General features: G+C 35.8%; 1 protein-coding gene across 2 annotated transcripts; it reads right to left on the bottom strand.

The window, feature by feature from the left end:
* Positions 1-2,404: 2,404 nt before the first annotated feature.
* LOC132636272 (uncharacterized protein At4g26450-like) lies at positions 2,405-7,118 on the bottom strand. Of its 2 annotated transcripts, none has more exons than XR_009581153.1 (5): positions 6,669-7,118; positions 3,920-5,963; positions 3,627-3,816; positions 3,272-3,443; positions 2,405-2,743 (listed from the first exon to the last, which is right to left on the bottom strand). XR_009581153.1 is itself a non-coding variant. In XM_060353052.1 (5 exons), the coding sequence occupies exons 2-5, from the start codon at positions 5,839-5,841 to the stop codon at positions 2,691-2,693; spliced, it is 2,220 nt and encodes a 739-aa protein (XP_060209035.1). In that variant the 5' UTR covers positions 5,842-5,963; positions 6,669-7,116; the 3' UTR covers positions 2,405-2,690. The 2 variants fall into 2 exon arrangements, 1 of the variants encoding a protein (XP_060209035.1); XM_060353052.1 differs by having other exon boundaries at positions 3,389-3,443; positions 6,669-7,116.
* Positions 7,119-15,642: the final 8,524 nt, after the last annotated feature.

Below are 15,642 nucleotides of genomic sequence, written 5' to 3'. Positions count from 1 at the left end.
ATCCTTTGTGCAACATAGAAGCTTAGGTTCTTCTAAAAATGCTTAAAAGCGACGTACTTTCACTAACCATTTCCATCCATCTTGTTCCATGATCCAGATGTCTGATTCGTGTGCATGGGTTTTTCCACCATATAAACTAAGGCCGCCTTTCAGAGTAGACAGACAAAACAACTCTCTTTCACCTACAAAATCCGGTGTTGGAAGCTCCTTCAATTCGTCTGACTTCACATCAAAGCATATTAATCTAGAAGTTTTACGTACCCATTGGAGAGGCTTCTTATTATCTATTGGTCCACAAGCTTTGTCTAGAGACCAATATACACAACCTTCGGTAGTGCTAATTCCGCCCTTAATAGCATCACTATATAAATGTGACCAATGACCTTCTAAACTTTGCTCTAATAATATAGGAAGAGTTTTTTTCGCCGTCCAAACATTCTAATTCACAGAATAGACAACATAAAACGAACTAAAGATCAATATAATCTTGTAATCATCGTTGGTAGAATCATAACACAACCTACAAGCATTAGGAAGTACGGTGGATCTGTGCAGATATGGACACACAAGAGTTTTGTGTTGTCTTGCTGATGGATTCCGCAATACAAATGAATCGTAGCTAGGCGGCCTTATGTCTGTGTAATAGTACCAATCCATCATGTGAGCATATGATTTGAGAACTCGTCTGAGGTAGCTGTTGCTTTTCAATGACGACTCGGGGACTTTTCAACTCTATAAACTCGATTTATCAATGCTGTCATAACGGTCGTAAGTATAATTCCTTACTCGTTTTTGTAACAAGAACTTTAGGCATCCCAAAGCTTTGGAACGATCATGGTGAGTTTTCTTGAATTTTTTGTCGGAGATTATAGTATCCAATGGCTTAGAAACGGATTGAAAATGTAACAAAGATTTAACTGGCAGACTAATAAGAACATAAAATAGGATATCATATGGAACAAAGGGCATTATTACGTGTCTGCTCTAGCTGGGTAAAAGATTGGCGGGGGTAAATAATTATTAGGGTTTATTTCATGAGTTTAAGCCAATGTAGAAAACGGAAATAAACCCATGAAGGGTTAGGAGAAGGAAAATAGATGTCTTATTGTTTTGTGGTAAAATGATTCCTTTTCATTTACCGGTTTGTGCTCATAAAGTTTCCTATATTTTCCAAGTCAATTAAATAATGCAGGAAATAATCGTAGAGGAGAAAGAAATAAATTAGTATAGTTTGGTATAGACATCGGATGCAAAAGTTTTACAATTTTAAGGAGATCGTTTTGCTAGTTGTCATTTTGTGTGTTGCAAGACGGAGACGAATTCGAAGATTTAAATTTGATAGTTTGAGAAATACATTGTATTTTTCAAATTTAAGAGTTCACTATTGGCCTCAATTGCACAAACTGCAACAACACTAAGTACATGGAATTGTAATCCGGGGGAAAAAGGTTGTAAAGAAGAGGGGAGAACTTTGATGCAGCCAAGGTGTTCAATAATATGCCTGAAACTGCATAATAATTTTCTATTCCATTCTTTTCATAGGTGATTTTTGATGTAAACGTCTACTACTCCCTCCATCTCAATTTAAGTGTAACGTCTACTACTCCCTCCATCTCAATTTAAGCGTCTTCGTTTGACTGGGCACAAAATTAAAGAAATTAAAGGAGACTTTTGAATCTTGTGATCCTGAATTAAAGATATATGTAATGTACTAAAATGTCTATTGAATCTTGTGGTCTTAAACTTATCATGTTCGATGTTCGAATTGTTAACTTACTAAATATAGTTGGAACATAGGGAGTACTATTTTGCAACACTGAACTTTTGATAACAGGAATATAGGATTATTTGAAAGATATTTTGACAACTTTATGTATGACAACGAAAAATGTAGCGTATCGTTTTCCGGAGATGTATTTGCAAATTCATTTGTAACTAACGAAACAGAGTTATAATCGATTTTGACAGGATCAAAGGAAAGCTACCTCTTAGTTCTACTTACAAAATACAGTGTTAACACGATATACTCATTTCACGTTTTATATGCCACATAGCATATATGTTTGACATATAAATACTAAATAAAATAAAAAGAAAAGAAAAAAGAAGAAAAGGCCCCGAGCTGTTTATGTTTCGATTTACATAGTTAATCCTATCATTACCCATTAATCTATCAAAAGAAGGATATTAGACAAAGATGAACGTTTTTTTGGCCATAAAACTAAATATTAACTGAACCATATGGTGCATTTCAGACAATTCTCAACGCTTCCCGTGTCTTTCTCAACAGTCTCCATCAACTTAAGTTCTATACCATTTGGCCAAACACATCAGTTATTCATAAAGTATAGCGCTTTTCTAGGCACTCCCTTGATTTCACATATCAATTATATAGAACAGAGAATCAGGGAAGTACTTGACTGCTAATCTTTTAATCAAGAGTGGACAACTGTGTAATAAAACTAAAAAAGAGCGAAACAGAAAAGGAGTAAAGAAAATACATTTGACTACGTCCCTTCAACAGAGAAGAAGAGGAGAAGAGGGAGGGAGGGGCGGGGGGATGGTACTTACATCAGGCATTAAGAATAGATGAAGTTGCTGTAGCATAGACCTAATCTTTGACAACTAAAATTAGCTATACAGATGATTATTGCATACTATATTTCACGAAAACCTGGAGAGGTAATGACTTAAAATGGCTTACCGAATTCTTGTGTCTGCTGCTCCCAGGCCCTCAGAAGGCCTACACAAATATATTAAGCATACTTAGAGAACAAACAAGATCTCGGACAGCTATAGGATCATAGATTTCACCTACAAAACAGAGAAGCACACACAGACGTGCACAAATATACAGGCACAGTACATATTCTTGCATATGCCTATGGCTGTGGAGCTGAACATCAATGAACTGACCAAGCTAAACTACAAGTCATTCAACAACATGCATAATAGTTTCAAAAGCCTAAGGTCACTCTCATCACCATGGATTTCATTATTGCTTACCCGTTCTATAATCATCAATCAATTTCCCCCCTCTTTTTACGGACTATTTTTTTCTACAAAATTCATGATACTGTTCAGAGGATGTAGAGCTTCTGACAGTAAGAGACTTAGATAGCAATGAAACACATCTTATGAGAATGAACCATCATTACCAAATCAAAAGGCTTATAAATTGTGCAGAATAATTAGAAATCAAATGAATAGCGAAAACATTAATGTGCACAATAATCAGAAACAAGCAATCGGTGAAACCATTAGTGAATACCATAATATAGGTTGGATCATGGAACAACCATGTCTCCGAACACACAGGATTTCCTCCAAAAACACCCTCAAATAGTAAGATCAGATTCAAACGCATGAGAAAAGATCTTTAGCATACTTATCGGTATTTCTCCCAAAGACATATATATCGAATCATCATCTCCAAGCATTCCCTGTAGAAAAAAATAATCAAAAATAACATTCAACAAGAGGTTCGTGAAAAACATTGATCAAGAATTATGTTGTTCTCAGCTGCAAGTGAAGCAGAGAAAACAACTATAGTAAAATTAACATTTATTGAATCAATTCAATAAATAACTGCCAAAGACCATTTATGAAAATCATGGCACTAGTACCTCTCCATTATGCAGGCCCATATCACTGTGTAAAGAACTCATATTTTCTGGTACAGAAGAACAGCTTGGTATATCATTCCCAAGCAATTCTGATATCATCAGTCCATAACCGTCATGAACATCAGGAATATTGTCGGTACCATGTGGGTTATTAGAAAAACCATCTGATCCAGTAAATACAACTTCAGACCTGTGTATGACTTCCCAAATTTAGAATAGAACCTTGGCAAGCAATGCGATTCACCTAGGACTCACCTAGAACACGGACAAATATATTAATTTTATGAACTTACCTTGTCTCTGGATTATTTAAAGCCTTGTCTTCTTGTTCAAAATCATTTTCCAAATCAATCACCTCAATGTCAATATCATCAAAGCCAGATTTAGCATATTTACTAGCTGTATCGCAGTTGTTACTCATGGTCAGATCAAAATCAACTGGTGCTTCTTGTTTTACACTTCCAGTTATCCCTGGGAAGATATGAACAGGATCAGCATTTTGAGTCTCATTCACATCAGAAGCTTCCAAGAGATTGAGGTTATAAGTTTTCAAGGAGCCTGGAAAAAGTTGTTTTTCCGTAAAGTCAGTGCCTGGCTCCATGTCACTCTTGGTAATCAGAGGAACGTCAACCAACTTCTTCTCATCTGGTTCATGTGAATTCGGCCAGTCGTCCATGGAGTTAGAATGGTACAGAATACCATCTGAGAGAGCACACATTGATGAAGCCAATTCTCTAGGTTTCTTAGTTCCCACTGTAAAGTCATCATCAAGCTCTACTGCTCGTTTCTCTCCTCTTTCCAAGTTAATAGAACTGCAACTTTCAAATCCAGGTAACTCCAGAATTGTTTCACCCTTCTTTATTACCATACTGTCTCCAAAAGACGAGGAACCCATCTCATTTACCTGTTTAATGACGTGAGAACAACATGATTCTTCCTCCAAATCAAGAGGTTCTGACTTGCCAGAAGCAAGGTTTCGTGCATCATGACTATGAGGAGATGAAATTACACCAGGGGAAACATCCACATGGTTCACTTCTGAGTGCTTTTGAGTATCCTTAGGAATCTCCATCTCACGGGAGTTCTCATCTTCGATTACTGCATTATCACAAACCTTCAGAACTCTATTTGCCAATGAAGAGCGAGTCTTTTTGGGAACCTGCTCAAACCTCCAGAAACTAAGTAAATCATTACTACTCTTGCTCGGCTGCTTATCTGCTATGTCCTTGGCAGCTTTTCTCTCCAAATCACCATTACTGTTGTTTTCATCAACCTGATCAATTTCTATTTTTGAGGCTTCAATTTCAACACACTTCTCATTATTTTGTCGTTCATCCTTTGGTGGAAGATTAGTTGCAGTGCTAATAAGACTTGCCTTTTTACCTGCATCATCAACCTGGTCAACTTCTATTTTTGAGGCGTCAATTTCAACACAGTCCTCATTATGTTGTCGTTCATCCTCTGATGAATGATTATTTGCACTGCTAATAGGACTTGCCTTTTTACCGGCATCATCCTCTGCCTTGTTTTGGCCTGCAGGCTCCGAATCAACCAGTGAGTTGCCTGAACTTTCAATTTCATGATTTATTTTCCTGGGAGGAGAATTTTGCAACACCCCATCACTATCCTTAGCTACTTGCTGTTCATCTCTATTCCGAGTAAAAGCATTATCTAGACCATCCACATCAGGAGAGTTCCTGACTCTATTCCACGACCCACTTCTTCCTAATTCTCGATTGAACTCAGAGCCATAACTTTTAACGGTTCCATTTCTTCTCCTTTCTCTCATAGAGCTTCTTGAACCCATTGAGTTATATTCATCAGGAAAACCTTTCCTACCATGGCCTACATCACCTCCTAATATTCGACCTTCCACAGGGACCCGCATAAAATCAGCCTCCTGTGACCTAAACCCCTGAAATTCTCCGACCGGGTTCTTTAAGCTACCATTTTGATATTTCCCAGAAAGAGCACTTGGCGGCAATAACCCCTTGGAAACAAGGTACTCAGCCGCTAACCGTCCAGCTTCCATGAAAATTTCATTTCCATGTGGCATTGCAAAATGCTTTGACTGGCCACGCCCAAAAACCACACGGTTATAGTTTCTGTACTCACCCCGACCTCTCACGAATCGCTCAGGCGAAGCCCCCACATCCCCAAACCCCATTGAACTAGACCTATTCCCATTTACCGGATTGCGATATCTGGCATGCATGTTTCAATAGATTATATGAGTATTTATCAGCTAAGTAGGCAGTAACTACTCCACAAAAAAGTGTCTGTCTTTGCAATTCCGTCAATGATCAATCAGCTCTGGTTCCTTCAACAGCACTTCCCCTAAATCATAAAAAGTAATAAGAATCCCAATTATTTACACAAAATTTCAAGCTAAAGACCAATCTGCGAATGTTGTTATTCTTTTCGGAAAATTAGTAACTACGTACTCCCTCCGTCTCAAAAGACTTAGCGTCCTTATTAAAATTATTTGTCTCAAAATACTTGTCATTTCAGAAGTTCAAAATAAATATTGAAATTTACGTCTTCTCATTTTACCCTCAGTAGTAATTGTTCTTGAAGACTACAAACACCTCAATAATGGCACATAAATAAAGCAAATATTCAATAAAGAGAGATTATATCTTAAAGACATAAATAAGGATAAAATAGTCAAACACACCTCCTAATTACTCTCTTTGTCCCAATTTGTATGATACAATTCGAATTTCGAGAGTCAAACTTCTTTATTTTGATCCTGAATTCGGACATATAATTTTTAAGTTTTTTGAAGACTAATTACATAGTTAAAAACTGCATAAAAATACTATACGTCACAATAATTAACAATTTAAAATATTTAAAGGATTTTTTTATTTGACTCTCAAAATCCAACTGTAAATAAAAAACATGACAAGTATTTTGAGACATAGAGGGATTATATATTTTGTTTTCCTTGTTGCAATTTCCTGTTTGTTCATAAACCCTAAAGTGAAGAGTCTAATTAAATCCATGGCAATTGAAATAGCTTTAAATATTTAGTGTTACCTTGGTGAAAAATGAAGCAATTTTTTTTGTCTTGAGTTCCAAAACTGATGGTTTTTTAGGGTTTCAGATCCATATCACATCAACATCAAAATTGTACCTTTTCTTCCATCATCATCTTCATCAAAAGATCAAGAATGATCAAAATTAGGTTTTTTCTGTTTATTCTTTTAATAATTTGTCTATTTTCCAACTATGTCCAAGAAATCATCAAGGTCAAGATCGATACAGATAAAAAAAATCTGGGAATGAAGAATATAGTGGGAGATTAATTGCGGGCTGTTTAAGGAAGTATTCCCTTTGGGAAGATACTTATTAAATGTATGTGCGTTGTTTATAGCTTTCTTGTTAGTGTTGTCAAGTGTGAATTCAGAAGGAAAGACGAAATTAATTGAATTGAATTGAAAAGGATCGAAAGATAGCAAAGTGCGTGATCCACCAACCTGCTTTTTTTTAATTATTACACGCAATGGGTATAAATTTATATTTTTCTCGCCTTCTTTATAAAGTTAGTACTATTTCAATCCATGTGGTTGGCTTTAAAACATCGAATATAACGTAAAAATTAAGCGGAGGATCAATTTTGAGCCGGCAACTAAAATTTAGTCATCGTTAAAACATAATTGGAGAGTTGTCACTTTCAATCTAAAAGTAAAATTTGACAAAAATACCCTTAGCTAAAATTTAGAACAACTCCATCACATGGTGTTGGAGTTCCAAATTTTGATGAGTGAAACTCCAGCACAATTTGTTGGAAATGTTTTGCACTTTCAATCTTCAAGGACAATTTATTGTACTAACCCGTTCAGTCGTTTTGAATTTTAGGACCCTTTTTTCCTATTTGAAACTTCTCGTAGGTTTATTTGATGTTTTATGAAGTGAGGGTATGGGGGGGGGGGGGGGGGGGGGGGCACTTTTCTGGTGCAGCAGGTGCCCTCGCGGTCGTCGAGTTATGGGTCGCTTTCGCGGAGAAGGAGGTGGGACTCTTTGCGATAGCGTGGAGCTTGTCGCGGTCACATAGAAGGTCTCGCTTGACTGCTCTTCGCGGTCGCGATCGCGTAAGGTTACCCAACGAATTGAAAATATTTCAGATCAGGTCTAAGTCATTTCAAAGCATATTTTGTGGATTTTGGAGCTCAACTTTGGACAATTTGAGAGAATATATTTCCACCATTTTAGTTGAGGTAAAAATTATAACTTTGGATTTGTTTATTATACTTGATTACCTGCTTAAATTTGATGATTACCGTGATTTCATAGTATAAAGAAGGGGTTTCTAGCCCAATATTAAGAAGCTTTGATTTGACGATTGAAGGTCGAGGTTGGTTTGACTTGTAATTTTAGATTTGGAACCCTTAATTAAGGAATCAGTAACCCAATTTTGAAAAGGAATTTCATATTTTCAAGGTCGAGGTTGGTTTGACTTGTAATTTTAGACTTGGAACCCTTAATTAAGGAATCAGTAACCCAAGTTTGAAAAGGAATTTCATATTTTGACCCCGGGGCACAACCTTGACTTTTGTAGACTTTTGTACGGCTATTTATATTGTAATATGAGTGTTGTTGGACTTATTTAACCCTGTAAAGTATATTTTGAATAGATTGGGAGCATGCAGACGCTCTAAGGAAAGGCGACGATGCTTCTGGGTGTTTAGCATTCATTTCGATTTGAGGTAAGCTAAGACGTTAACTTCGAGGAGAAAGTTTTTCCCAACCAAATAATAAATAAGTAAAATGATCTAAGAATAAGAGGTGATGTATAGGCGAGGAAACGACGGCCTATGCGGCCACCGGATGACATGCTAGGCTTAATTGCTTATTATGTTTTATTTGATTAATTTATCTCATTAGTTAATTATCTAAGTAAAGTTCCATGTTAGAAAGGTTATCATGAGGGATATTTCCATGCTAGATTATATTTTGAATATCTCCCTTGTTCTTGTACGACGATACCACTATACTCTGTAATATTAACTTAATGCATATTGAGATCTTGAACATGATAATTTTATAGAGAAATGTTACAGAAAACATACTTGATGTGGAAGACATTATCGCATAGAAGAGCGGAAGCATTAGTTTGAAATTGGTTTCTACCTCCTTGCCCCAGCCTTACGTCACCACAGCCGTCAGCGATGGAAAAGGTATAGAGAATATGTGGTAACCCTAATGGGTGGAGGGAGGGCCAATTTATAGGAGTTGTCACTTAATCCGGTACGTCCATCAAGTAACCGATCTAACGGACGAGATTTATTCGTCATTAAATATTAGTTATGGGTTTTACATTAATTTGGCCACACATAAGAATAATAAAATTCTAGCATTCTCCTACTTGGCCCAATGACCACACAACACTAATATATAATGACATAAACATTAGTTCTGCATAAAATAAATCTCTTCTATATTGTCCATCATACATACCATAATATGACAAACCACTAATGTGAGTTATGGCAGTTATATATATTATTTTGCTATATATTCAATTCCATATACTACAACATTAGCAACTTATCATACCAGGTTCATAAGCTATAAAACATTTAACATTATGGTCCACAATAATGTCTCATTGAGACTTACCTTGTAATATCTCAAAACAATAATGTGTACACCATTATGAGAAACAACAAATTTTTTAATGTATATCAGAAACACACAATTGAGCTCGGAGTGTCAAAACATCATAAGTACATCAGTCATAAGTACAACCAAGACTCATTATATGTACATATTCTTTAAAGTCTTTGGTTGAAAACTTTCATTAATAGATCTACAATCATGAGATCATTTTTGTAGACACTCTTTGTTTCTGAATCTTCCTTTTGAAGACAACAACAACAACAACAACAACAACCCAGTGAAATCCCATATCGTGGGGTCTGGGGAGGGTAGAGTGTACGCAGACCTTACTCCTACCAAGGTAGGACGGCTGTTTCCGAAAGACCCTCGGCTCAATAAAAGCATAAAAAGAAGTCAGATAAGGTTAAAAGATTCGGATAAGAGATTCAAAGCGATATGGAAATGAAATAATGCAAGCGACACATATAACACAGGATAATCAAAGAACAGGAAATAACAGATAATAGCAGAAATCGGAGCAGATAACACAGGATAATCAAAGCACAGGAAATAACAGATAATAACAGAAATAGGAGCACAAGAAATTATATTGCAATAATGCGACTACTAATAAGAACGGATAACGAGACTATCTACTAGCCTTCTACCCTAATTTGGGTCCTCCAAACCCTCCTATCTAAGGTCATGTCCTCGGTTTTGATGACAATGTACTTTTATTTTCATAAGTCTAGTACCTCTAGAGTACTTGTCATTCTTGGAAGAACACTATTGTAGATTAATCATCATAAGTTCCAACGGCTTGATAATGGCATCAACAACCCTAAGTCTAAATAAAGTTCTGCAGTCATTAGCGTGAATAGTGACTTCAAACATAATGTCACAAATTTCACTTCCATGAATGGTAATATAATGACAGTTTATTTAACATTATTTCACACCATTGTTCCTTCACATAATAGGTACAAATATTTAAGTTTAATTTTAATTGTTATTTTTAACTGTCAAAAATATTTGGTAAAACTGAATCTGAGTATCAAATCAACTTTCATTATATTGGATCTCATATACATAAACATTTATCACTTGCTCCTTTCAGGTACCACAACACTTTATGCATCTTTTTATTGTCAAATTATAGGTGAATACTTATGCAATTTCTCTAGAGTTTTAAGAGACACAATTTCAGAGACAATCCATCAATTAGTATGACTTATTATGAAATATCTTATTCATGTCAAAAGTTGTCTCACTTGTATCTTTCATTCTAAAATTCTTTGAGAGAAAACATTCATGTATAATCACCAAATCATTAGCAGCAAGTAATTATAGATTATCAACATATGGGTTAAAATATAAACATACTCCCACTGATCTTCTGGTATATTCATCGATTAACTATACTTTTCTTAAATCCAAAAGATACTACAGTACTATTAAAACTTAATATACCATAGTCATGAGATATATTTAAGCTCATACATTGACTTCTTTCATTAACACACCATCTGCCTTTTCCTTTAATTTCGAAACCCTTTGGTTGGTCCATTAAAACTTCCTCCTCGAGATTTGCATTAAGAAAGACAGTTTTCACATCCATTTGGTTCAACTCTAAATCATAAGGAGCCACCAAAGCCATAATAATTCTTAACGAGGCCACCAAAGCCATAATAATTCTTAACGAGTCTTTTTTTAGACCAATGAAAAGGTCTCTTTATAATCAATGCTTCCTTTCTAAGTAGAACCCTTGACAACAAGTTTGGCTTTATATCATTCAGTATTGCCATTTGAATCGTGCTTGGTCTTGAAGACCCATCTACACCCGATTCTTTTAAATCTTTCTGACAATTCAACAAGATCCCATAATTTGTTGTATTCCATGGATTTTAACTCTTGGCATCAATCCATTTATCAGCCTCAATACTTTTTATGGCTTGTGAAAAATAAACCGGGTCTTTATTAAGCCCAATGTTAAAATCTGACTCTTGTAAATAAACCACGTAGTCATCTCGAATAGCCGATTTTCATAATGGCATTCTTTGAGGTTCAGTTGTGTCAGATATTCGTGAGTTAGTTCCTTCCTGGAGTGTTTCATTCAAATGTTGTTCAGTATTGTCAAAGTATTCTTCGACAACAGGAACAATATTTGTTATCGGTGTGGAAGCAGGCACATTCATGGGGAATGAAACATTAACCCTGACTTATTTATTTCCACACTTTGTCGTTCAACACTCCCACTAATCCTCACCATTTTCAATGAATCTTGCTTTACCAGTTTCAATAATTCTCAAGTTATGGTTTGGACAGTAAAAACTATACCCTTTAGATTTCTCTGGGTAACCAATAAAGTAACCACTTACTGTTCGAGAATATAATTCTTTTTATGTGCATTATAAATTCTTGCCTTCATTGGGCAACCCCGAACATGCAGGTGCCTTAAACTAGGCTTCCTTCCATTCCACAGTTCAAAAGGAGTCTTTGACACTACCTTAGTAGGAATCCTGTTTAATAAATACACAACAGTACTAAGAGCATACATCCACAAATATTTGGGTAATGAGGAATTACTTATCATATTCCTAACTATATCCATAAGTGTTCAATTACGCCTTTCTACAACCCTATTTTGTTGAGGTGTCCCTGGCATAGTACTGTGCACATATGTCGTGTTCCTCGAGGAACTTTGCAAATGGACCTGGACATTATCCGATTCATTATATTTTTCATAATATTCACCACCTTTATCTGACCTAATGATTTTCACCTTTCTATCTAATTTCCTTTCAACCTCATTGACGTACACTTTGAGGGCGTCTGTTGCTTGAGATTTTTCTTTTAGCAAATAGATATATCCATAACGTGAAAATTCATCGATAAAAGTGATAAAATATTTATTTTTTTTCGCCACCAAAAATGGAACATCAAAGGGTCTGCAAATATCGATATGTATAATTTCAAGAAGCTGTGTGTTTCTTGTGGCACCTTTCTTACTATGCTTGGTTTGCTTGGCCTTAATGCAATCCAAGCATATATCAAGATCAGTAAAATCTAGATTCGGGAGAATCTCATTCTTTACTAGTCTTTCTAACCTTTCTTTGGATATATGACCCAAACCATTGTGCCACAAGTAAACAGAACTTTCCTCCGGTGAACTATGCTTAATTCCAACATTTTGATGAATAGCAAGAAGGGATTCAAAAAAAACATTATCGAGTTTCAATTTATATAAACCATAAATAAGAACACCAAAATCATAAACAATAGTATTCTTATATAAATTGAAACATTCATGTCCAAACTAAAAAGAAATCAAATCCAAAAACATCAAGTCTTGAAAGAGAAATCAAATTCCTAAAATTGAAGGAATATAAGAGTCTGTAATAGATAAAGGTGATGTCCAGTCTCCAAGATCAAACGATAAGTCCCTATGCCTTCAATTAGAGCCTTCATATGATTTCCCATGAACAAGAAATCCTTATTTGGATTTGTAGTTTGGATCGTAAGAAATCCATGCAAAATAGTGGATACATAAGTAGTTGCACCAAAATCAAGCCACCAAGTATTATTAGGAACTTCTACTAAATTTTATTTGAAGCATACAAAAGCACTAAAAGTAACTTTCTTTCTGAATCAACTTTTACGTTTCAGGCAATCTTTCTAATAATGTCCTTCCTTTTTACAAGAAAGGACATACATCTGCCTTTTGTTCCTTCTTAGCATCTTGTGAAACTTTAGTAGATGCTTTCTTCATCTTGAACTTGTTAGCTTTCATTTAATTCCTTTACCAGCTCCTTAACGGATGAGGTTAATGGAATGACTTCTTTGTTTTTTTTTAAGTCTTGATTACCCTTGAATAGGAATACTGGACAATTCACTAACATTTTACTTAATCTTAAATGTTGTTAATTTTGAATTGTCCAGACTCAAGAGGCAATGAGTTTAGAATAAACTGAATCGGGAAGGCGTCATCCGCCTTCATCCCCAAGGTCTGAAGTCTTGCTGCAATATCAGTCATCTAGATGATACGATTTTACATACTACACGACCCATCAAACTTCATGGTCGTGAGTTCAGCCATTAGTGTATCAGCGAAAGACTTATCAGCAGAACGAAAACGTTCTTCCACACAGGTATTCCCTAGCACTTTGTTTGTGGAATAGTACCCTTAATGTTGTTAGCAATAGTCATTCGCATAAACATAAGGCTCAATCTGTCAGAGCGTTCCCATGCTTTATGGAAAGACTTCTCATTCTCACTGCTCGTATCAGTAATAGCAACAGGTTTTTATTTTCTTTCAGCAGAGCCAAGTCAAGATCCATCACACCTAAGTGGACTTGGACTTATTCATGCCACTCAGAGAAGTTCAATCCGTTGAACACAGTAACAGATGGAGCAAGCGAATGAAGAGGAATAGATGCAAAATAGAGATATTATAATATGGATTCAGTAAACAATAAAAGTATATTGTAATTCTCCTTTGGGTAGATACTACGACACACTATAATGATCTAAATGCCATCTAATCTTTAATGGGCAATTAAATATTTTTAATCAAGCATATACGTCATCTTTGGATATACAATATATATTTGACTAATAATATTAATTTACCCCATTATATTCACTATTCATAGAATAATTGATTCACCTTTGGGTTAATCCTTAAGTTCTAGCAATAGTGAATGTCAATTTATCCATCTATTTTCAATTATAGGCATTTCATTAGTTTAATGGACAAACGACAATATTTATATATGCACGTCTTTCACAAACATACTATTTTGGTCACTTTGGTGACTAACAAACTATATAGACATTAATACATGCATAAAATAAATACATAACTTATGTACGTACATTTTAAAAATTCTAGTTTGGACACTTTGGTGATTAACAAACTATAAAACCATAATCACTTACATAAATAAACAATAAATAACTTTATATATGTATAAATCATAAATATTCTAATTCGGCCACTTTGGTGACTAACAAACTATATAAACATGATACATGCATAAAGTTAACATGAAGATAATGTATATGTAAATATTTAACATTCTAGTTTGGCCACTTTGATGACTAACAAACTATATGTTTACCCTAAATATGGATAACAATTGAATTTGTACGCGATGCTAAGGATATGCGGTTTGATTTAATACGATTGAGTTATTATGTGATAAATAATGAAGTAAACACAAATATAAAAGATCTGACCACAGTGGACAATGAGCGGCCTCGAGTTCTGGGAACCAAGATCGAACCATAATGGCAGGATAATGGACAATGAACAGTAGTGAAACACTTAGAAAGATGAATCAACACTTTGCTAACAATTGTATTGCTTTTGTACTTGTGCGTGTATGAAGCAAAAAAAAAAAAAAAAACCTCCAAACTAAAGGGGGACCTCCTCTTTACATAGTAGAGGATACCTAACCCTAGTACAAGTCTAAATGAGGCATGCAATTTTCTGTTATCTGACAGGCGAGATCGGTGACAGAATATCCGGCTGGTGGCGGATATTTCGGTCTTCCTATTATGGTGATCAACTGCCTTCTCATCGTACCTCGGTGTCCGACCCCAACCGAACTCAACAACTTGGGCCAACTGAACTGAACTCAATTCCCATGTCGAGAAACGAGGATATTCTTGTCCTCGGTTTTACCCGTCTACAGATAGTCCCGCCCATTGTTTGAGGGCAAGTATTGACTGCGGAAAATGGACCCGGATAGAACCGAGTAAGCCATGCTTATCTGCCCAGGAAAAGTCGTTCCTATCAAATCCTTGCATTCTGCCCGATGTCAGCTTCATCATTATCTCAGCCGCCTAATCTTTCTTGGGAATCCATTCCATCATTATTTTAGCCACCTAATTATTCTTGGGAATCCGCCCATCGTCACAATCCTCGAATCCCTCATAAAAATCCTTGCCATACACTTTGACTCTAAACCCTAAACCTTATTTTCTCTTGAAAATCCTTTTTTTGCTTCTGCCAAGTTCCGTATCTTTTTAGTTCTGAATCCCTTTCCCTAAAACATTATCTTCCTATGTTCGACGCCACGCGTTAATCTTAGCCATGGATCCTCTACCACTATTAACTCTAGGTGAGGATCATTCTGTGTCTCCACCACATTCACCACCTTTGTCCGAGACGGGGGCCATCGGTTCTATAGAGGAACTAAAATCACCTGCTGCGGATATCCTTCTAGTCGGCTTCAAATACGAGAATGACTGTAAAATATCTTTCCATCTCAACCCTGTGGATAAATTCGAATCCTTCATCGATGAGGCTACTATCCCTGTGATTAGGGGGGATTGCAACCTTGGTGTTGATGTCGATGTTCGCCCTGCTGAGAAAGGAATGAGGATTAATCATCACATGGTCGGATAT

The sequence above is a fragment of the Lycium barbarum genome, chromosome 4 (assembly GCF_019175385.1).
Source record: "Lycium barbarum isolate Lr01 chromosome 4, ASM1917538v2, whole genome shotgun sequence".
In the NCBI taxonomy this organism is placed as follows: domain Eukaryota; kingdom Viridiplantae; phylum Streptophyta; class Magnoliopsida; order Solanales; family Solanaceae; genus Lycium; species Lycium barbarum.
Note: the sequence above shows the minus strand (reverse complement) of the source record. Positions and strands in the feature narration are given on the sequence as shown.